Source organism: Lytechinus variegatus, chromosome 1 (genome assembly GCF_018143015.1).
Source record: "Lytechinus variegatus isolate NC3 chromosome 1, Lvar_3.0, whole genome shotgun sequence".
Lineage (NCBI taxonomy): Eukaryota > Metazoa > Echinodermata > Echinoidea > Temnopleuroida > Toxopneustidae > Lytechinus > Lytechinus variegatus.
This window is the reverse complement of record NC_054740.1, coordinates 92,063,001-92,088,339: the sequence shown is the minus strand read 5'-3', so window position 1 is coordinate 92,088,339 and position 25,339 is coordinate 92,063,001. Positions and strand designations below refer to the sequence as shown.

At 35.4% G+C, this 25,339-nt stretch overlaps 1 protein-coding gene across 4 annotated transcripts in view; it reads left to right on the top strand.

Annotated features, from left to right (window-relative positions):
- LOC121428668 (microtubule-associated protein futsch-like) overlaps positions 1-22,191 on the top strand; it is a 63,445-nt gene extending 41,254 nt beyond the window's left edge. For all 4 annotated transcript variants that reach the window (XM_041625462.1, XM_041625479.1, XM_041625487.1 and 1 more), the window contains 6 exons: positions 893-3,513; positions 13,511-13,652; positions 14,302-14,445; positions 15,603-17,561; positions 17,989-18,130; positions 19,222-22,191. In XM_041625462.1, coding sequence (XP_041481396.1) covers positions 893-3,513; positions 13,511-13,652; positions 14,302-14,445; positions 15,603-17,561; positions 17,989-18,130; positions 19,222-19,811 — 5,598 coding nt within the window. In that variant the 3' untranslated portion in view covers positions 19,812-22,191. The remainder of the gene's footprint in view (positions 1-892; positions 3,514-13,510; positions 13,653-14,301; positions 14,446-15,602; positions 17,562-17,988; positions 18,131-19,221) is intronic.
- The last annotated feature ends 3,148 nt before the right edge of the window (positions 22,192-25,339 follow it).

The window sequence follows — 25,339 nt, the reverse complement described above, 5'->3', positions numbered from 1 at the left end:
CAAAGCTCTGTTGTAAACCGGTCAAGTTATTGTAAAAACCCCATGAATATATCATGAAGGGGAAAAAATGTATACCTCCTATTCACTAATTGCCAAGTGTGATGAGACAGAACAGTTTGAAAAAATATATTTCTCATAATTAAAATGAAATGTCAAACCTGTCTTGTTGTTGTTTTTTTTACATTATGTTACTTTCCACATCTGTTGCCTTTCAGTTATAAATATGGTCTTTGTACAGAAAATGTTTCATTAATTTGAGGAGTATTTTCCCCCCAAAGCTTAAAAAAGAATTACACCATTTATGGTTTCTAACAGAGAAATATTAATTGATTCCTAAACATCTTATTTGAAGTTATGCAGTAAACTATGAATAGGGCTGAAACCTGCAATTGACCTGCATTTCTTCAATATCAAATTTCCAAATCAGCCGTATCTAAATCTTAGGAAGGAAAAGTAAATCATGACATGGCAAACTGGCAAAGTCAAGGTTAGGTACGCATCCTTCCTTGAAGTTTGTTTAGCGAATATTGATGTATATCCATTGCATGGAACTGTATCACATCCAGTGAGCTTTCTTAAGGATCAAAATGGAAAATGCCTTTTCAAATGACTCACCGATCTTGTTTGAAGCAACTTTCATTATGAAAATATTCTGTTATAAAGAAAATTAAAATCATCTGAAGCAGATTAACATTGGCATGATAAAAACCATAGCATTCGTGCTCATTTTAGATAGGTGGAGGTTTCTTTCATGGTGTAGATCACTTTACTTGCGATTTCCTTTCAAAATTGTTGAAATGTTAGGTGATATAGATACAACTAGGGATGCCCACAATCCTTCATGCATAGATATCTTTTGATACATAATTTTGTCTTTTTTTTGTGTGTACAGCTTGACCACAGTGGTTCCCCAGTGAAGACAACAGACCAGTCCAAAGAAACCAACCCTCAGTGTGACACTTATCAAAGGCTAGTCAGGCAACAATATCAGCAATACCGTCATCACCATTCCCAACAGCAGCTTCAACAACAACGCACACTACCTCAAGAGATCCTTAGACAGCTGTCGGCTCCAGCCAATTATCCAGCATCGTCCTCTCCACATCACGCAATGCAACAGGGTAGGACACCAGCAATCAGGGGCTTGGATCAGATGTACCCCTTCCTCCCATACCAGTGTGAAGTGTCTGGGGTAGAAGGTGCAGGTGAGGGGATGGGTATGGAAGACTACTCTTGGTCCACAAGTCCTTCAGATGCATTTCCGTCGTCCATGGGGCATTCCTCTTTGCCGAATACTCCAGGAAGGATGGGTGTCTATGATGAGGCCTTGAATGGTAACATGCCTCTCAGTGGAAGCCTCGGGGCTAGGATCGCTAAAATGCAAGTGATGGGAGAGGATAGGCTTGAGAGGAACTCACCACCAGAAGTGCAGGATGGGCGCAATGGATACATCCTCGGGGACCAATACACTAAGCCTTATGTTCATGCACCATTCCATTATGCTCAAAGTCTTCTCAAGGAGCTACAAGAGATAAGTGCCAGCGTTAAAAGCTTTGAAAGTCTCACTCTAGAACCTAAAGCCAGTCACCAGCAGAAAAGGAAAGCAAACGATGGCCAACCTGTCCTGCAACGTCAGAAACTTGCCAAAAACTTTTCACCAAGTGCTTCCAATGCAAGCAGCGAGTCTCTCAATAGTGCTACCTCTCCAAAACATATGATGGACAGCACAAGTAGTATGACAAGTACAGAGAGCATGGAAACAACTTTAGAGAGGATTCCACCGACAGTTCTGTCTCATGGTAGTCCTCTAAGACAAGAACATCATCTTCAATGGAGACCTGAGTATGGAGGAAACAAGGTTCCTGATAGAACTTCTCAATTCCCTCCTGATACCCCATCACCTCCTACCACAGACATTGAACCATCAGAAAGGGACTATCAGCACTCTCGCTATTTGCGGAATAGACAACACAGTGGTGGGTCATGTCCAGAAAGAGAGTCATCATCCAGGGAACATGAATCAGATAGCAAGGGTGATATCAGTCTCTCTTCTGGTAAGGGTAATGTGAACAAGGCCATTGATCGGTATCAGGAGAAGGTTAAGAATGCAATGAGTGGGAGAAGAGACAATCAACAACTTCCTGTCAAGAATCAGATGCCTGCTCTCAGCATGAGAGACAAAGATGCTATTAATGAGGCTCAAAGGAACTTACAAATATCTCAAGATAATGAAATGGCTTGCGGAAAGGTCTCACATCAGCCTGTCAGAGATGATGGAATAAAAGGGTCGTATTCTGTACAAGATTCAAGCTGTTCAAGGTCAGTCTTTGGCAGGGTAAAAGCACAGGTGCAGAGCAGCAGTACTGGATATTCATCTGAGAAGACAAAGTCCGATGAGGATATTCTCGAAAGTGTAACTACCCAGGTAAAACCTAAGCTGAGTAGGCAACGTGCAGCTGAATCAGTGAATCAGAATGTAGAGATGCTGGCAGGAGAGGGCAGCACGCATCTTTGTCAAAATTTAGCAGAGAGTCCGCTGGAAAAGAGCCAAGCATCAAGGCAAGCTTTGTCACAGTTGAGAGACAATGACCCTGATGACATGTCTAGTCCAATTTGGAAGCGCAAGTCACAGATGGAAGCATATAGGTTAGATGGAGATGAAAAGAGAGGGGACGGGAGAGATGATGTTGATGAAAGTGAAGATACAGACTCAAGAGTTGCATCATTTATGACAGCTCCAGATGTAAAAGGCAAAGAAGAAAATGGAAAACTTTTATCAAAATATGGAAATGAAGCAAACTGCAAATTATCTCCAAAGCATTACGTTGGTAAAATGCAGTCTCCTAAGTCTTGTAGAAAGTCAAGTTTACCACTCCCCACCCCATCTGCTGTTACTGTGGCAACGAGTAAGCCATCTGGAGCAGGTCTGTCGCAGAGTGTGGGATCAATTGCTAAAGCAGATGTCAGTGTGGTAAATGGGATGAAATCAGCGCAGAGTGGAGATGCAGGGCTAGATAGATTGGATACGAGTAAAGCAGTAATGAGAGATGAAAGCAGTACAACAGCAGGAACAAAGGATGAGACTGCTTGCAAACCATTACTGTCAAAAGTAGAGGCAGGGAATGATCAAGGGAGTAAGAGTGTGGTGAAGGTACAGGGTAATGTAGTAGGAGCAGAGAAGATGAGGCAACAAATCCCAGTCAGGACTAGCAGAGAAGCTACAGAATCTCTCCTGCAGAAGACAAAGATGCAGTTCAATCGTGGGGAGGTTGGGAGATGTTCTCTCGGGGCCAAGATGACACAACTATCCAAGAAAGGTGCACCGTCTCCATCAGAACGCCCGTTATTATCCCACAATGCAACAGGACGTGGCCCTCTTGCCATGGCTGCCTCTGCCAAGGCTGTGGATGTACCTGTATTGGAATCATCGCCACGGTTACCAGGAAGACGGCAGATGACACCTGAGCATCTACGCAATGAAAGAGATTCTCTTGGAGACATGGTTGAATTCACGTGAGTATTAAGACATAACTCTAATCAGTTTGAAAGTTGAAAGCACTTTATTCAAAAATTCAATATCCGATGTTCTTTAATGTTGATTATAGCATTATATATTATCTTTTTAAATAAAAAAGCTAAGAATGTGTCAGCTGATCAGTGAAGCTATAATCACACAATCAATCTCTACAAAGCAATTTCTAAATATGAACATATTCGTGCTCATCTATTTAGAAAATAATAACTGAAAACAAATGTAATCGAAAAATAAGCAACTTGGTCACATAAAATTGATATTATGTTTTATCAGATGATGACTTATGCTGAGAACAGTTAAAAAGATCTGAAACTGCTAACTTGTGCAACACTATTTGTAGCAGACACTGTATTGAACCCATTTCAACTGTACAGCACTTCATTCAATGTGTTAATGTAAAGTAGATTATTTTACTGCATTAAATATGATTTGTCTTTGGAAAGATGTTTTGTTAAGTTAACATTAAAAGACAAATAAATTCCCTGTGGAGAGAAGAAAATAAATTAAACATAATATATATGTTATTGGTCAAGGGTATTATATCTCATTCTCCAGATAGACACCAGCTTGGGAATCACTTAAAGTCCCAGCTGTGTTTGCATCTATCAGTTTAGAAGTCTCTGTTGTACAATGTATCCGGTCTCTAGTCATCTTCAAGACTGAATTAATCATCTACTCTCTGTTTGTCAACTCCATTTCTGAGAGACAACACTGAATACTTCATCCCCCTTCTATTTCACCTTCCATCTATCTATTTCCATTTCACTTGATATACATTGCTCTTTCTCTCCACATCTATGTCTCTTTCTATATCTTTATACTGTTATTTTGTAATTCTCTCTCTTCTTGCTATAATGTCTTACATGATGTACAGTTGTGCTCAAAAGTTCATGAATCCCACCAGAAAATGCACTTCATCATGGAGCGCAGAGAACCTGACTTAAATATAGAAAACATGACAGATCAGTTTAAATGTGTTGATTTTCTGGTTCGGTTCACTAACATTTGAACACCACTGTATATCCCTTTCTGTTCATATATCTCTCTGTTTTCTCTCTCCTATATTGTTCTATGCGCAGTTACTATTTTTCTCTCCTGTGTATATTATTCTCTCTCCATCTATACAATCCTATATATCTGTCTTTCCATTTATACAATTTTTTCATTCTTTTTGTTCTCACTTCTCTTCCCTATTTTCTCTCCCCTCCCCCCTCTCTCTCTTTATTTCTCCCCTTTGTCTCTTACATTTCTCCTCTGTGCCTCTCACCATCTCATCTTATCATCCCTCCCATCACCTCATCATCCTTACCATCTTGCTATGAAGGACACATATTCTCATTCCATGCATAGCTATGTATTAAGCTCACCCATGTTGAGAGGTTCCCTACATCACTAGAAGATCGATGCCCTGTTCCTTTTCAAAATTCTTCCGACATCACATGTCCACCAGACAATGGCTTCACTGGTTAGGTTTAAAGGCTACATTCACACTTCTTCATAATCACCTACAATGTAGTTCATCCAACAGTGAAATAAATTGCGGCATTGTCAGAAATTTATTAAGAAAAGCAATAATTTGCCTTTTAACAATACTTTACAGCTTGACAGTTCTTTGTTCTTCGCTTGTACTGTATTTGCTCCCTTTGAAAATTTGCATTTAAGGCAAATATTAAATCTACCCAAAACACACTCAAGCTAAATGTTATCATGTATTTAAACCACTTTCACATAGCTCTTGGAATTCCGATGGGAGTTATTGATGCAATAACATTGCGAGTACAATAATCAAAAGACATGATTATAATGGAATCCTAATAATGAAAAAAAATTGTTAAAAAAAATCTTGTCTTATTTTAAACAAATATATTCTAAGGCTCTCAATACAGTGAGGTTGGTAGTATGTCTTTCTGATATATTGTCATAAAATTGAATTTCGTGGTATTTGAACATTGGAAGGAAATCTTGTCAATATTTCTTGTTGCAATCAGTTGCAGTTTACAAGTTTTTATTGGTCTTTGTTGTTCAATTAAAAAATAATACCAATATTTGGTAATTATTTAAATCATCCTATATTTCATACTTCTTTGAGGAGAAGTTTGCTTACCCAGTCACATTATATTCATTATCATGCAGGCTTTGATCTCCTGAAACATAGGCTGTAGAATAATGAGGGGACTTCATGGATGAGATCTGTTACTGAAAAGTTGATCTCTTGTTTCTTATCTGTCAGTCAGTAAGATAAACATAATAATCTATCTGCATTACTGATGCTCATCTGCGATGGTGTAATTATTTCTAGGTTTTGTGTTTGCATCTCACTATGCATATCTTTATCCCCCTCCCCCTCTCTCTCTCTGTTCCTCTCTATTTCTCTCTATATCCCTTCCTTCCTATGTCCCTTCTCTTTCTGTCATCACCATCCTCTCTTCTCTGTCCTATCACCTGGTAGCTGACGTTTGTCTGACTCTGGAATCCATAACATACACACACACAAGATCTCCATCTCCAGTAGATAGAAACTTTGTTGGATTTAAACTGTGTATTCATCACAATCTGACTCACAAAGAGAGAACCAAGGACAATGACTGTCTCTTGTGATGTATGATTCTTTACCTTAAATGGATTTTGAGAACATGTCATGTTGTACCTTTCAAGGCTTTGTTATTCTGAATTCTACATCTCCTGTCAGAGCGCCTATTTGATGTCCAATATCACTTTATTTTCACTTTATTTTCTAAGACTTCAGACAAGCTTTTCTATTGAATAAAAGAACATGGATTCAAACACATGTCAACATAAATTTATTTCAGTGAACTGAAGTTAACATGTGATGCTCCATGGTGATACACATTTCTATGTTTTTTGTGACAGAGATCAAAACAAGTTTGTTTATTTCGCCTTTCATTTATAAGGTTAGCTTTTGTTCTCCTCCAAGGAGAATACCTTATCCTTGTGACATATGTTTCATATGAAAATAATAAATAACTGCTGGTAGTACTACTACATCTGTTGTGGAATAACATATGGTTTCTTCTGTTTGAAATTGGATGACTTCATGGTACTCTGATTAAGATTAGATTACATATTGACCTTCCTTCTAGTAGTTCAAAACAGCGGCATGTTCATGGATGGCTGCTTTCATTTCTGGTATATTTTTAACGCATTCTAATCAAAGAGGGAAACTATACTATTTAAAATAGAAAGAAATTAGGTCTCTCTGATTTGTGAGATTACAATGTAGGTATATCATTAACTTAAGTGAATTTTTGCTTGTGGGTGTACAAAATGTGTTTGAAGTCTAACCTGCTTTTCTATATGACAATATTATTTTGATGAACAATATTGGAATATTTATTGATATGGAATTGCATTATTACTAGAAATTAGAAGAACTGGGAGACGGATTGAGAAGTACTCATATTTTATTCATGTTATACAAAGATAAAGCAAAATAAGTTGTTCATAATAAATGTTTATTTGTATTAACAGGGCACCCATTTTTACCTGCTAGTGACCAATTTTAGTAAGGCTCTACCACATATGATTTGGATGCAATTGTATGACCATTTCTAATACCTTGGTCACATTTGCTCTACGGTGGCCGTACGGCGAGTCAAAAACAGCCGTTTTGTTAATCTTAATTCAAACCACCTATATGCAGCTGTTACAAAAAATGTTAAAAGCAGCTGTTTTCAACTCGCCGTATGGCCGCCGTAGAGCAAATGTGACCAAGGTATAAGCATTATCTTTTGACAATTGTATATTATAACCACAAAGAGTAATTCCATTGATTTCATCATAAAAATGAACTTTTGGTGACAGAAATAGTCTATTGATAGTGGAATGAAACCATGGTTGACCTGCATCACTCCAGTGAATAACCATTGATAGTCTATTTTGATGAAGATGAGAACAATAATAGAGACGGGTGCAGTGAGATACCTCAGTAGGTCTCTTGTGAATGACTTCCTACAAAATATGGTGGAAAATATGATTTATTTATTTTATTTCCAGGCAAAAGACAACAAGAATATATGTAAAAGAAGAAGAAATCACCACCGACTAGTGCCTGAGGATGACTAAAAGAAAAACTAGTTTCTGTTATTAAGCTCTTCTCACTAGTCGGGGTTTACAAATATACAAAAATGAAATTGGTATGAAATGACAATATATGTTTAGATGCATTGCTTATTAAAACAAAATAAACATACATTGCTTATTAAAACAAAAAATACAAATTGATATTGGTAATACTACTATATCTTCAGTCAGATGTGTGTAGTCCCAATATGCAGTACCCTTGAAATGTCAGTTAACCTTATGCATAAAGTTTGGTTCTATTTAGATTGATGCAAGTATAGGCCTGTTTGATGTGATATGATAACAAGGCTGATCATTCTAATGGAATAGGAATAATACTACATACAACAATGAGATTTAATACTACATACAGTAGACCTACATCTTCCTAAAGACTCACTAAATACAGATGTCAGTAAATCCGTAGTTATGTTAAATGTAGATACAGAGCACTGGTATCGATGTACGATGTCACACTACTCAAGTGGGGGGGATGAAACAATAGATCATCCCCCTCGGACAGTAGATTCACAACACAAATCAACACCATGATTCATTGTTTTGTTAAATGTAGATCCAAACTTCTGATGTTGTTAAATGTAGATCCAAACTTCTGATGTTGTTAAGGGAAGGGGGGGTGGGTAATCGTATGCTAAGTTTGAAGATATTTTATAATTACGTTTTTCTTTTCATGCATTGTCTCCTCTTATATACTCAACAGTGCATGTTTTCTGCATGTATGATGTGAATACTCATCACGCGGCGTTAGAACAGTGGTGAACCACTATGACTGCAGCTATACATAATGCAAATTCTGCAATGCTTTGAATAAATCCAATGGTTTTAGTGGGATCTGTTCAGCTGTTGTTATGTTAGATCGCAGGTATCCATGTTGTGAAATGTTAAAGCAGTCTGGATTACACATCCTTGAACAATGTGCATTATTTTCATTATTGATGTTTTACAGCATAATGGATACTGAAATGCAAATAATAATAGCAATACCGACATATTTACCCAGTGAACTTCATTTCTGAAAACTGTTCTTCCAACAGGCCCTGCTAACATCTTTTTCTATGGAATAAAATGTTACTTTTCCAGACTTATTCCCCCCCCCCCCCGGAAAATTCATAGCCCTCCAACTGTTAAAGTGTTACCGAAATCACTGCTCTAATTATTTTTGTATGTCATGTTATGCTTGTGCTCTTTAGTAAGTTTGATACATGTAGGGCTCCTATGTTGAAGAATGTCTGATTTCTGTTCAAATCAAATCCCTTGAATTTGTCAGGTGGATGTGAAATCTGTCATTTATTTTACTTCAGTTAAGAAATCCCCTTTGACTGATTGAATGGGAATTTTGTGATATTCATTGCAAAATTAAACCAAGTTGCGTGCATGAAGAGAGAATTGAGTAGAGAATGAAAATATTACCCTGAGGGTAGACTTCAGATCAGAGTTTTGTCAATATTTATGAAGTTATTCACAAATAAAATTTATTTTCCTATCTTGATTTGATTTGCATCCATTCATCAATATTGATCATCCTCTCATCCTGTAGTAGAGTGACTTTATGCTCCCTGAATTGGATAAATACCAGCAATATTTTATCATATTCATTGGTAATCTGAACTCCAAACAAGATACTACACAAAAGGTTGACATGAATAACTTCAAGGCAGTCTGCTCCCATTGCTACCACCATGGACATTCTTTCTTACTATACCATGATCACTATAGCCATACAGGATATTCATGTCATTCATGAAAGCAACTTGAGTATATTATGATGGTATGGATATTATTAGAATTTGAATTAATTATTTCAACATTTCTATTGTACTATTTAGGTCAAGAGTATTTATTTATCTTTCTTTTGTTTAGCTTCTTGTTACACAGTGATATTTCTACCAGCTTCTCCTATGTTCTGTGACCATGAAAACAACATTAACATATTGATTCCATTATTATGTAAACAAGTCCCAAATGCATTCTTCATTTTGCTTTTTGGATTCTGACAGAAAGTAAAATCCTAAATACAAGGAGTAAGGATTCGATGTTGAAGCCTCCTTTGATTGTAATGGACTAAGGAGTTGCAAATCACATTTCTATAAATCACAGTTTAGATTTGGCAATGTGAACATGGTATCGTGCACTTGTCAGTATGGAGTCAAAGTTATTTCTATTGTGGTGTATGGTAGTCTTCTCATTGTGAACGTGAACCTGGCTACACAATGCTCTTTACATGTAGATCTGTCATACCAGCAGGGGTGGTATTCATCTTTTAAGTGTCATCTAAGGTCCTAGTGTCATCATAGGCCAAGTGATTATTCTCTCTCTCTCTCTCCATTCTTTCTTTCTTTTTCTTTCTCCTCTTCTTACCCTCCCCCTCTCTTTGTGATATATTTTTTTCTTTTTCATTTTCTATTTGGCATTCTCTTGTCTCTTCTGTCACCCATTGTTTGCTTTTCCATTTTCTTATATAAACACCCCCCCCCCCATTGGTACTTATTCTCTCCCCTCTCTCTCTCCCTCTCCCTCCCTCTCTTTCCTTTTCTCTCTTTTTATGTCTCCTCTCACTTCTATTTACTTTTGATTTCTCTTTTAAATCTTTTGCTTTACTTTTTATTTCTTCATGTTTTCCAAGAACTGTGTACTGTGCTACATTTTTATATATTTTCTGTATTTTCTCCTTTTTTCCCTTGCCCTCCTTCCCCACCCCTTACCCCCCCCCCCCTTCTCTTGATCTCTCTCTATATATGATTGATACCAGTATAATGTATAGTCTCCTCACCTTGTAGTTGTTCACCCTGTGGGATATCATTGAACAAAGTGATACCATAGCTGTGACGCGATGTGATTGCTGATGGATGTCTCCAACGAGGAATTCAGCATTCCATTTCATTCACAATCGAGTTGATCAAACAGAAGGGTATCATTCGGTCGCTTGCAGATGATAGACGTGTTTTGATCAGTCAGAATTTTTGGATAACCTATCTACTGTTTCGGTCATATTATTAGGATATTGTTGTCACAACAATTCAATGCTGTTTGTTGTGACAACTTTTAAACTCTCTGAATTCATGTGACTTCATCATTTTGCAAGGAATATTGGTAAAAAAAATTAGCGAAGTTTTGGTTGATATCAAGTTTGAAGATTTGATGAAGTGATACCTATTATCTGGAGCGATGCAAGGCAGAATTTCCGCATGGATCAATAAAGGATGTATCATGGATTAGGGATTTTTCCTGTGAAGTGAAAATTGACAAATGATTCTTGATGGGGTTCTGTGATTGTATATTTATGGATGTTTCTAGGGCCCTGTATGGTGTGATTAGGAAGGAAGTTTGAGATCTTGTGATGGATGGATTTTTATTGCACTACTTCTTTGATTATACAAACCAACGTGAAGGAATTTTTCTTTGTGACTGAAGATTTATTTGATTCCCCTGGCCTGTCAGATTGTTTTTGACAATGGGACTGTACAAAATGAACCATGAAAAGATGAGGTGAGTGTAAAAGCTTTAGAAGAAGTATTTTCTAATATTTTTTTCTATAAATTTCAAACCCATGTAAGAAAATCTACCTAATTCCCACCTCAGCAAACCCCACTGGTGTATTTTATGCCAGCCTGGTTGGTTGACTAGTATACTTAAATTTTGAAAGGGTATGTATATTCGAAATCGACCTACCATTGGGCGGTTGGACTAGTAGTCGGTTGGTTGGTCAATATATTCCAAATCATGTAGATCAAACTACTTCCTCAGTTTTTCACCCATGGCTCACAAGGCTTGGTACATGGATTGGTCTTGGAATGTGGACATGTAAGAGATTAAAAAAAAATGTTTTTGGTAGGCCTGCTGCATTGCTATTGTAAAGATATTATTTTGCAATAAGTCAGTGGGATTTTTTTCACTTGATATTTTTCTCACATATGGCCGTCTTTAATCAGTGTATTAATCACCTTCCAGATCTCACGTGATCACCTTGCTTGAAGGCCAAAGTGAAATGTTTAGCTTTATGATGAGGTACATTTCTTTATGTTATTTATCATTTTTCCCAATAATTTTATTTTCCAATTTTGTTCCAGTGATTGAACACCAATGAGCTGTAACAGTCCGATTATTATTTTAATAGGTTTCTTTTCATGGTATGTGGTGTGTGTGTGCCACATGTTGCGTTTTGATGTAGCATGGACTGATTGTATATAGGTGACAATGATGTATACAAAAATTTATTGCAGCACTGTAGAGAGTTGACTCTACTAATAGTACTGTAAGGTTGAAATGAATCATTTCTTTTCATTCCAAGTTAACACTAGTGACCTGTCACATATACAATCAATATTGTGATTATTATCTTAGATCGGTGAAAAACTGTGTACAAATGAATAATAGTTGATAAAAAAAAATGATTTTATCTCTTCAGGGTTTTCAAAAAATTTGTTGTATAGACGGATTGAAGTGCATTATCGAAGTATCTGATGTATAAGCAGGGGTAGTATTGAGCCAAAAATGCAGAATAAATAATGATAATAATCTGCAATCCCAGTGATAAAATAGCTCCTCACTAGAAAATTAAAGATAAATAGCAAAATATATAGTTGATGATGTTTTTATCCAGGACAGTGTTTAATTTAACCCATTAATGTCTGTTGCAAGTCATCTATTGTGAATCAACCAAACAAAAACAGATAAAGCTATCCGGGGTGAATGCTGTTGTTATTTTGATAATTGAAAAGAATGACATATGAATTGATAAATGAAGAGCAGGATGGTGTCACTGTATGAGCTGCTCTTATAAGTTGATCAATGGAGTGCACTTTTATCTCGATAGGTTATGCATACATTACCATATAGACACAAATAACATAGACATCTGACTCTGTTTTCAATGTAAACATGAACAAGTATGCTAGGCTTGTCATGAGTAGAAATAATGTTTTCCTTGAACTAGATCTTGATCGGATGCATTCTCTGACAGTGTTGCTGCGATCTTTCTTTATTACGGGCATGATATTCTCCTGACTGAAATCAGAATTCTGATTTTTTTTAAAATTTTGTTCAGATTTATTTTTTGTGCACGAAATCCTTTGTGCAAGAACATTCTAATGTTGTTTTTTTACTGCTTTTTAAAGTCAAGTGATAAAACTATCATCGTACAGACCTACCTTGAAAAATCACTTTCGATTTCTTTATTATGCAAGAGCTTGTAACCCCGACAGGGGCGCCTCAGAATTTATCTGTGACTTAGCGACACTTTTTTAAAGATTTTTTCAGAGGGGAATATCATGCCTGTTATCATTTTTCTATCCTTTGCTCTGATTTTTTGTGTGGCTTTGCTGAATTGGCATATACATTATTTACCTTATATTTATAAAGTCGTGATATTTGAAAAATAATAACATTTGCTCTTTGTTTTCTGTCTCAATTTTTTCCTATGTCCCCTCCTTAGCTCTCCATCAGACTGTCACTATGTCTCCCTCCCTCCTTTCTTTCTTCCTCCTCCTTCCTCCACTATTCATTCTTTTTTTCCTTCCTTCTCCTCACCCTTTTCTTTCTATTCATTACTAGTATTTATGTGCCAATACTCCTTCCAACAATCTTCCATCAGCCCTTCCTACCTTTAGTTGTCTCTATTATCCTTTTTTCTCTCACTGATCTTCATCTTGACTCATGAGCCTAAATCAAGAATTAAAGAATAAAAGGTTGAGAGTTTGGGCTAACATCAGATAGAGTTACCAGTAAAGTGGGAAATAGCAAGTGAATATGAAAATTATCAATTGTCATTTCTTCTTATTTTCTCGCTATTTTATCTTGTATATTCACCCACCTTCATCTGCCTCTCTCATCTCTCTTATATTATGTAATAGTGACATTTCTTTTTTATCTTTTCAGTTCTCAAAGCATTGAGGAGAGAGCATCAGTCCAGAGTATGTCAACTGAGTCTCTTCAGTCGGGTAACTCCTTAGGATCATCAGCAGATTGGGATTCTCCTAGCAAGAACAGTTCCACCTCTCAGCAGGCTTCTACCCCACTGGTAAGATCACTGTGTTCTTAATCAAGCCTTCATGTTCTTCTCATCCATTCATGTGCTATGAGATAATTAACCTTTGCTAGTACATGAACCAGATCTAAAATCATTCTGTGGTGGTTCACTTTGTCATAGCATAGTTCTACATTTATATTAGGGATGTATTCTGCTAGTTTTGGATGTACCTCTTTTTTGTTCTTTGGTTTGCCAATGATTTGAGAGTTTTTGATCTTTGACTCCAAAGTCATGTATTCCATCACATAGTGATATGCCAACTTTCAGGAGTGCTCCTTTAGATTTTTCAAAATGTTATAGTGCCATCCAAGACAGTGCTCTTATCACATCATATGCACACAGTTTCATATCATAGTATTTATAGATATATTCTTTGAAGAGTTTTTCATGTCTTTTGTTTTATTTAATTCTTCCTCATTGTGTATGGATAAATGGTCAATAATGAGTTATAAACTACCTGAGAAACAAATGGTTTGCCTTTTTTCCCATTTTCTAGCTTGAGGAAAATAGCCAAAACTATTATTTTGTTTCTTTACCATTATGTGTATACTTTCTAGTAATTTTGTTAAAAGATGCATCTCTTCAACCTTCAATCCTAAACAATTATCTCAAATCAATTTCATTATATTTTTGTTACCAGGGCAATTTGTTATCAAGTGACTCTGAATCCGAGGAAGAAGAAGAGAGTGTAAACTTTGTTGATATGTGGAAGGCTCGGTCTACTCCACCCATTAAACTACCAGACTGGGATCCTAATAAGAGCATTGAAGAACATAGAAAGAGGGTAAGTTTGCCCCACCCACTAAGGTAGAATAATCACACTTTGCTCATACCATGTCTTTTACAAGTTTATTTTTCAAGAGTTTTGCAGAGCAGATGTAATAACATTTGATGATTGAAATTCACCCAAAAAGCAAACCATTATGTCATATATCCAGTGCTAATTCAGAAATCTTCTTCAATTAGATGTTGAAGTCTATCAAATTCAATACATCAAAATACAATGGGTATTCAGTGAATATGTCAGATAGGCTCAATCAAGAATCCATACTGCATCTAGTTTATAGTCCTAGATCATATAGCTTTGGATTAATTGTAATGCTGATTTTTTTTTTGCAATTGATTGTATTAATCATCCATTGCAGTCAATTGTACAGATGAACAATATGATTAATCACTAAACTAAGTATAACATGGCCATGATTATGGATTTGTCTGACTCATATGTGGGAAGCAGACAATATACTACTTGAATAGATCAATAGATCTGTTTTAAGTCGCAGGTGCATTCTGTGTTAAGGGGAAAACTACTAAACATGCTGGCATACGATAGCTTGGGGTTTAACTTTTGAACAGAAACAACATGCAACAATATGATCAAAATACATTGTAAAATCACAATACAGTATAGTGATTTTACAATGTATTTCAATCATGTTATTGCATGTTATAATACATTATATCTGTGCAAAAGTGAATCCCACAGTTATCGGATGACAGTTTTGGTAGGAATTATTTTGTTTCAAGATATTCAATTGAGCTAATAATGATAATGATTATAGTCATAGTGATCATAATGATGGCAGTAATGACATTGATAATGGTGATATTGGTGATGATGATTATGATGATGGTGATGATGATGGTGATCATGGTGATCTTGATGATAACAACATTAAAATAGAAATTATTATAAAAACAGAAAACATGAAATCGAAATAATATATTCTGAAAAAAAAACAATTAATTTTGCATATACATGACTTTGATAAATCCTCAAATCTTCTTTACATACTAATGGCATAATACCTGAATATTTGAATTGAAGACTCTTTAATGCACCAATAAGTCAAAAAAGGATATAAAACCCTAACTATTAATATTTGAGAATCTGAACTGCAGTCCATCCTTGAATGCATGCTCTTCTTTATCTTATTTCAGATGAGAGAGTCATTAGAAAGAACAGAGAGTGCCAGTTCTGCATCTAGTGAGCAGTGGATCCTCAGTTATCCTATACCAGATGACCCATCAACCAGATCAGGACCAAGCAGCAGACAAAGCAGTGTTGGTAGTATGACCAGGCAGGATTCTTCTAATTCTAGATCAGGAGTCGCATGTGATGAAGATAGGAAGATACTCCAAGAACTCTTGGAGAAGGAGCATAAAGCGCAGAGTAGGAGCACCAGCAGCGATAGCAGTCCAGAGGGGAAGAAAGAGAAGCAGCAAGTCATAGGTTCAAACCACAGCTTGGGTGATACATCCATCATGTCTGATTTTGTATCAAGCATAATGGCAGAGGTGAAGTTGGAAGATGCGACTGCAAGAGGAAAATCCAAATCAAAAGGGTCCAAAGATGATTTGACAAGACCCAAGAAGCTTCTTAACAGTCCATTCATTAGATCTCAGAGTATGAGAGCTCCACCTAAACCATCAAGACCGGAAAGGACAAGAATACCAAGTGGTGGAAACATGGACAAAGGAAAGGTTAATTCAAGTATTCCAAAACCACAGTCTCATAGTAACAAATCTCTTGCAAGTGTCAAGAAATTGGACACACCTAGTACTAAACCGTCAAAAACTGTTCAGAATCATTCATCGAGTGATAGCAAAAAGAATGGAAGTGGGCTGACAAGAACTTTCATGTCCAAAGCTTTATCAAGAACTACTAATAAAAGTGCATCAGACAGTCCGACTTCAAATCAATCACAGTGTGAAATGACGAGTCCTACTGCTTCAGAAAAGTCTGGAGGAAAGAGTAAAAAAGCAAATTCAAAAAGTGGGAAAGGAAAAGGCAAAGGGAATGACTGTACACCAAAGGGAAAATCAACTACTTCGGGTGCCAAAGACCCTGGATCAGCTAATAAAGATTCCAAGAGTAAAAGTAAAATACCTCAGTTAATCAGACAGGGTTTAAAACAAAGTCCCGGAAAAACTGATTCAACAAAGAAAAAAGGTCAACAGAGGAAAGAAATTGTTGTTGAGTCTCCAAAAACAGCACCAGCAGGGAGCGAAATGCTAAGAACAGAAAAATCATCCAATTACAACACGAGTGCTTTCACAGAAGTTGCTCCGCTCACCAAGCAGCCAAGTTTTGTCGTGGACAATGTGCCTTTCATTGATGATTCTTCTAGAAGTCCTACCAAAAATGAGAATCCCAACAAAACCCCATCACCGAATGATGAGAAAAATCTTTTCACAAGCCACTTAGACCAGCAAGGTGAAGCACTCTGTGGACAATCTCCCAAACTAAGTCCTCGACTTCTTCAGAGACTTCGTGCCAGTGGTATTGAGCTTGCAAACAGCAGTGGTTCGGACAATGACTCTGTCTTCCTTCCCGATGAACCACGTCCTAGCACATTGCCGATTGACTCGGTACACACCTGTCCTATGGGCAATGGTAATGTTACAAAGCAATGCCAACAGCCAGAAAGAAGAGAAAATGGTTCCACTTCAGAACTGCACCTAGATCAAAAGGAGATTGAAGACATTAAGAATGGACTCCTTGTAAGTGAATCAGATGCTCTCAGTATTGGCAGCTGGAGTGCCAAGTCAAGTGAATTTGGGCTCAAGAATTCATTTTTGTTTGGGAATGGGGATTTGGGAAATGTTGGGACACCAAGCAACAGAAGTCTTGGTCGAGGAAGCCTTGACAGGGGAAGTATAGGAAGAGGAAGTCTTGAAAGGGGGAGTACTGGGAGAGGGAGTCTAGCACCTTCTGTCTCATCGAACCCTGAAGATTCTACAGAATTAGGAAGGACGGCAGATGATGAGGTGGATCCCAAGAAATATGATGTTCCTTTGGTATCCACAGAGATGATGGAAGACTTTGAAGCAGAAGATCTCTGTGATGAAGATGGGATGAGCAGTGATAGAGAGAAAGAGGCACAGCTCACTGAAAAGGTATGTAAAAGATTTGAAATAAAGCAAGTCTTTTGAAAATCAATCATTAATTCAAGCATTCTTATGTGCATCATAGTAAACTATATAAATATAAAAAACTAAAATCATTATGATCATCTTTTGTCTTTTTTTTTTGTTTTCAAAACAATTAAGAATTTACTAATTGCAAGAACAACCACACAATATTTTTGCCTTTGTAATGAAAATTTACTGGATTCCAGGGGGATTCTATTTTAAAAATGATAATAAATATTCTATGATTGATTTTATTTCCATAGGTTTCAGAGACTTGATACTGTGCCTCCTGAGTGTACACAGGTACTACCCATGTTGGTGACCTATTGTGTCTTCTTGGTGAAATTTATTTGGGGATTCATCATATTACTACATCCTTATCCTTTTGTCCTCTTTGTTTGAAACTGTTCAGGAACGAGCGAACCTTCTTGATTCTCTCTTTGAGAGTGATGATAGTGATGGAGGTCTTGATGGCTTCTTAGATGAATCCAACGAATCTCTGCTTGACAGCCACCCTGATGAAAAAGAGTTCATGAAACTCCTTGGCGACAAAGGTAACAAGATTTAGTTCATAAAAAGCTTTGTGGCAAAATAATATATTCCACACTAATATGATATTTTAGAAAGTCCACTTGTCAAGAGAACATATCTCACTATGACAACATGCTTTCTTGTTAAGTTGACTTGATAAGATATTTCATTTCACCACAACTACAGATTTTCTTGTCAAGTTGACTTGGTGAGAAAATGTATGTTGCAATGTTTACTCACACAAGTTCAACATGGTTTGATAAATATCTTCATTGACAAGTTGACAAAATATGGATATTATGTTTAGATAAAATATATCTTTGAGATGTCAACTTAAATGGCACTTTAAATTTTCTGTAAAAGTCAGATTTTTGTTTTCATAATAGTTAAAAGGAAGTCTACTTAATTTTTTTATTGGAGCCTGGTGGTCACTTTTTAATCCTTTTTAAATGATGAAACTTAGAGGTAGTATTCTATTCTTTGATATAAATTGTGTTTACATAACACAACCTAAATGCTCACAACTCATCTAAACCTCACACATCTAAAACAAAATGACATCCAATTTTGTTAGAATTGACTTCCATATACTTAAAAACTAAGAACTCATTCAGGACTAAAATGTGCACAATGTAGGAACATTTCAAGCCATTAAAATATAGTCTCAGAAGTAATTACATACATAGACATGATACATTGCTGTGATCAATTAAGAAAGGTTATACACCTCAACTTTATACTTGGTTCATAAATGCATAATATGGTAGAGATGTTCTGAGTATAAGAGTAAGGTGACAATCTTTATACAACTAAGAAAACCATTTGGAAGTGACAATAAACTCATGATATTGGAGTTGCAAGGTCAAAGGTCATGGAGATCATGGACCAAGTTCATTCCAGAATGCATATGGGAGTGACGATGTGATGATTATGAAAGATTAAGTGTGCAGTATAATGACAGAGGCATAAATTTCTACTGCACACCTTTGAGAATCCATCTATATCATCATGGTACTAAAAACTGAATTGTCTGATCATTGGCTGTGAAATGTGTGTGTAACAGAATAATTTAAGTCTTGGTCATTAAAAAGTGATGATATTTTTGTTGTTTCAGGAATGAAGAGACAAGTGGTACGTCAATCTGTATACTGTCGAGTGTCCCTCATACAAATGGATGTCTTCTCTCTCTACAATCGCTTTGATGATCAGGAGAAGGAAGCTCTGGCATGCTTTGACTTCCTAGAAGAGATGCATGCAAACAATGCCGGTGAGACACACTTCACTGATGACCATCCTTTCTCTGTGATCAGTCCAGGTGTTAGGAGTGGTAACTCTGATAATTATGATGGCAGCGGTGGGATAAGTGATCACTTTGGTAGTAAGGGTACAATCAAGGATTGCTTTGATACTAGCCTCATGCAGGCAGGTGATGCTACTAGTAGTCTCTTTGGAGATGACCCATCAGATGCCACTCTTGTTGGTGAATCATTCACTTCCAAAGGTTCTATAGGAGAGAGCTTACATGAGAACAGTGGAGACTTTACTGAGCACTTTGATGGAGATAGTTTCAGCAGCCGACATAGCAACAAGGTCTTTGATGGCTGCTATGCTATTGGCGACTTCAGCGATCACCTTGGCAACAGGAGCAATCTCTGTTCCAGTATGTCCTCCTCATCAACAGCTAGCTTGTCTTCCCATGAATAATATTTAAAAATATCTCAGCTTTTTTGCACTTCATAACATTTTGTATCCCCAAACCTGCTTGCCCCAAATTTGAGCCTCCATTTTTATATACCATTTGTAAGTTTGATAAATATCCCCATGTTTTACTTTGTCATTTGTGAAGTTCTTTTGATAACTTTTTGTAAACTGTATCAAATTTTCAAACTAAATGAAATGTTGGTTGTCAGTCAATAACTGTTTTTATCAAAGTACCTTCAATTCATTAGTTATCATGTTACCTGTAAATTGTTAGACTGCTATGTTCATTACAATGTATGTTGAACTGCAGAGTTCAAATGTTTTCATAATTATGCAGCAAAATTCTCATCAAAAAATAAGTTATTAAAGGGTCTAAGAATAATTTTAAAATTTTGTTGGTCCTATTTTAGGTTAGTTATAAAGAATGGATGAATTTTGTTTTTTTAATATGTCAGTGCAACCAGTAAACATCTGATTTTTAACAAATTCAGTTTTTCAAATTTCAAAATCAAAAGAAGTAAAACATTTTTTTTAGTTGTAAAAAACACTGTTCAAATTTAGCTAAGCCCCAACATTTGACTCTTAAGACATTTATCTTAAAATCTAGAGATGTCTTATTTTGCTGTATATTTATTAATTACTAATGTCTGAACCACATTGTTCCACTCCTAAAACCATCATAGAGAATGATTTTCTTACTATGTACTTAATAAAAGTCATCTCAATTACTTTCTGTATGTGACAACTACCTCATGAATTGTTTCAAAGTGCCACTTGACATTAACAGAATTCAGTCTTACAAAACATGAAATGGCGTCAGGCTTTCATGTTGAACATCTTTTAGATTGGTTGCCATTTCAACTTCACACTTAATCTTCTATTTAAAGGGCAAAGTCTGGAGGTAGTTGACATCAAAACATGACAGTAGAATTATTGTATCTTTTTTTCTTGTTGGTTTTATGTGAACTTTGAAGTAAGTATGTGTTTTAGGATTTGTGCAATATTTGTTTAGAGTTTGTGATGTCATCATGATAATCTTTAACTTTATTATGTTTAGTCTTTACTTTGTTTGTACTGGTTCTGTTTGTCAAAGTTCTGGACACACTGTACATGTATCGTGCCTATGACTACCGTCAGGTATCTATTAAAGAGATGTTTGCAGAGATAGATAATTACGTAGGACATTGCAAAAATAATGACTTTATAATCTTTTGAAGATTACATGATGTTGAATACTAAACAAGGATATCTCTTCAGAAATACCATTGGAACAATAGGCTGTTAGAACTGTAAATGATGCATTACTAGATATAATCTTGTTCAGCCAGTGTTTTCTTTTCTTCAAAACTAAAAATATGATTGGATATCTAATTGTTATCATCAACTTATGCAAGTATGATTTAATTTGCGGAATGTAGAAAAAATAAAGCTGTAATAGTTGTTAAGACAAAGAAGATAATTGCACAGTTTTGATTGTTTATCAACATAGAATCTCTGCAACACTCTTGCTTTCTATGCATTAATCCATCTTGGACATGTCTCACTCGTCATTCTCACTTGATTTATAAACCCAATCTATACAAGGTAACTCAGGAACATGTATTATTTGTGCCATTGGGGAAATGGCGATTTCAGTTCACAGCATTGACTTCATAACCTTTTTTTGTTCATCTACTTATTCATATATTACTCTTTAAATATCTACAGGGAAAATATTGACAGCATTGCCTTCTCTACTTTACGTTTAGAGAATATGTATTGTTTGGTGCTAAATTTTGCATTTCAAACATAGGAAATTTATTTATATATTTTTTTTAATTCAGCTCTTCTCGTTTCAGGATTCGTGGAGTGTCATGGGGCAGACTTGTTGATTCAATTTGAAAAGGCTGGTTATTATTTTATTTATTTTAGAAAAAAATTAACCTAATCAATAAGATTAAGTGTGAAATTAAATTTTGTTTAAGTTAAAGCTAGTGTGGTTTTAATGTTTGACATTAAATGTAACCATTACTTAACACTGCTTTTTAGAGAAAAGAAATGTAAAGAACGGTAGCAAGTGTGTTCAGTTCTGCCTGAATTCTGGAGGGGAAAAATAGTAATATTGCAAAGAAACTTGCATGAAATGCGACCAAGTATATATTCTTTCTTGGAAACTTACATTTATCAAAATGGATATTATTCTAAAAGAACATACATGACTGCAGATATTGTTTCTGTGTATAGAAGAGTAAATAGCTGTAAAAAGATAGATAATATATGTGAATCAGCATGTGTATGTATTCATATTTATGTACATTAGATTAAATATTCATTAATACCACAAGTGGAGTGGGAACTATATTTTCCTTTAATAAGAAAATTAAAGAAATTAAAATTGAAATCATGATATAAAAAAATGAATAATGGGAATACTCTGTTGAACCCCAAATCAGTGGTTGTTATGTTTATTTGTTTCTCAATTTACATTGCAATTACCTGCAGTGCAAGACAATTTGAGTTTGTGATTTTGATTTATATTGTGATAATGGCTGAAATAATCATAATTGATGTAAATGACTGACACAATCAATTGTCTATTCATTGATTTTAATTACAATGGTCTTGCTGTTTTATTAAGTTATTCATTGTTTTTAGGACTTCATTCATGCATATGTATGTTTTGATTTCATGTTGTGAAAATTCTGAATTTGGTTTTGTAATTGTTGAGATCATGTAGGCCCGAGAAATGGACCAATTTCACACAAAAATATATTATGAAACAGAGTCACTTTGTGCGACTAATGATTTCCTGGACTGATACAGGTGATAAAGAGGATGTTGATTATAATTGATAGTTTTGATAGTGACATTGTTTGTTTTATATACAGATGTGATGGTGGTTGTGTTTGTGTATTTTATGATGATCATGATCATCATCATGATCATCATGATGATCGATGGTAATTATGACGGTAATGATGATGATGAAGGTGGAGAAGATGATGATGATGATGGTGGTGATGAAGATGATTGTGATGAAGATGATGGTGATGATGATGATGGTGATGATAATGATGATTATGTTGTTACTGATAATGATGTTGATAATGATGATGATGGCGATGTTGATGGTGATGGTGACAATGATGATGATGGTGGTGATGAAGATGATGGTGATAATTATGATGTTGATGGTGTTGATGATGGTTATGATGATGATGGTGATGATGTTGGTGATGATCATGGTAGTGGTGATGGTGATGATGAGGGTGATGATGATGGTGGTGATTATGATGGTGACAGTTGTGATAATGAGGGTGATTATTATTATTGCAAATTATATTTTTTTAGTTATAATGTATATTCAGCTGAAAGTTGCTGTTGATACATGCTTTATAAAAATACAATGAACATAGCAAAATTAACATTAAATGATAATTACATTATATGATAATGATGTTGATAATGGTGAATAATTACGATGAATGATGATGACTAAAATGATGGCAAGGATATTGATGATGGTGATGAAAAGGATGAGAATGATGGAGAGCTTTTTTGTGCTTGTAAAAGATAATGAAATAAGAAGTCATGGTAGTTGTAAGGTGGATGAAAAAGTAATGTCTCATTTTTAATAGTCTCACCTGCATAGCAGAGTGAGAATATAGGCGTCCCTTTATCAAAGAGGGCGGCATCAACATCAAATCTTAATCGAAGGTTAAGTTTTTGAAATGATAGCATAACATGCAATGTATATGAACCTAGTTCATGAAACTTGGAAATAATGCTAATCAAGTATTACTTAACATCCTGCCAGAGTTTCAGGTCACATGACCAAGGTCAAAGGTCATTTAGGGACAATGAACTTTGGCCAAGCTGTGGGTATTTGTTGAATTGCATGATAACTTTGAAATTTTATGAATCTTATTCATAAAACTTGGAAATAAGAGCAATCTAGTGTCACTGAACATCCTGTGCGAGTTTCAGGTCACATGATCAAGGTCATTGAACCTTGGCCATTTTGGGGGTATTTGTTGAATTACAATCATAACTCTAAAATTGTATTGGTCTAGTTCATAAAACTTGTACATAAGAGTAATCAAGTATCACTGAATATTCTGTGCGAGTTTTAGGTCACATGACCAAGGTCATTAAGGTCAATTAAATTTTGCCATGTTGGAGGTAATTATTAAATTGCTGTCAAACTTTCAAAGTTCATGGATACAGATTATTAATTGTGGACATAGGGGTAATCAAGTATCACTGACAAGTCTTCGGTCACATGATCAAGGTCAAATGTCATTTAGGTTCAATGAACGTAGTATTGCATCATGAATGGTGTTTTTGTGAGTAATTATTTTATAGTAGTTTTCAAAGTCAGCACTGCTGCTACATGTATATTGAATCCTGTAATGCAGGTGAGACTGCCAGAGGCGCTCCACTTGTTATAAAATTACTCATACAAATTCAAAGGAAATTCTAATGACATCATTACTCAGAGTGTAAAATAATTGTAAAAATCAAAACACCGTTATGGCAAATATTTTTTTTTCCAATTTCTTTTTCACCCACAGTAGGGTGTTTTATTCAATAAACCATCAGTTTACATGTACATCTGCTTCCACAGTCAATGTGGCTTCAGTTTACATTTGTTTTCAGTCAATGTACTACAGAAATAATCAGATAGTCAAATAGCTGATAATATATTGTCTTATTATGAAATAAATCATTTACAGTACCAAAAGCAAATACATAGATCTAATTTATGTAGAGAGCGAGAGATAAAGATGCAAAATTGTATCTCGCAAACCGTTGAAAAATCTTTTTGACATTAGTCGAAAAGATTAATAGAATTTTACCAACGCTTTTCAAAAGATGCTTGCTGCATATTTTCACATGAAATAGCTTTTTCGTACAAAAAATAATTCTTTAACTCGTTGAGGATTTTCTGTGGCAAAAGACGAATTACAGCTAAATTTGATTTTATATATCATCCATTTTATCCAAATAATCATTGTATTTAAGGCTCTATTATACTTAATGGGAGTAATTCCAAAAAGAACATTGTCCATGGTTAATTTTAATACTAATTTGCATCTTTCAAACAGTCTCCTTTCAAAGTATTCCCATACTTTTTTAACTAAATGGCATTCAAAGAACAGATGTTCAATAGTTTCAACTTGGGAGGTACATAAAGTACAAATACTACTTGATTTAGCTTGGATTTTGCCCAAATACAAATTCGTTGGAATAATACAGTTAATTAAGCAATATTGATATGGCAAATATTGATATCAATACAGAATGTAGAATCAAAGAGCTTCTGTTTGAAACTCCTTGGATGAACGATAACACCTGGGGTTATGACTAAACTTATGATGAAGTGCAGACTGGTTTACACATTTATATTTCATGAATGTAATTTAAGTAATAATTTTTTTTATCATAAATTAGAATTTTCACTCACTGATAGAAAAAAAACAAGTAATTGCACTGCTGCTCAGTGTGGCAAAATCGTTCGAATGAAATAGCGCCCTCTACATTCCATTAAA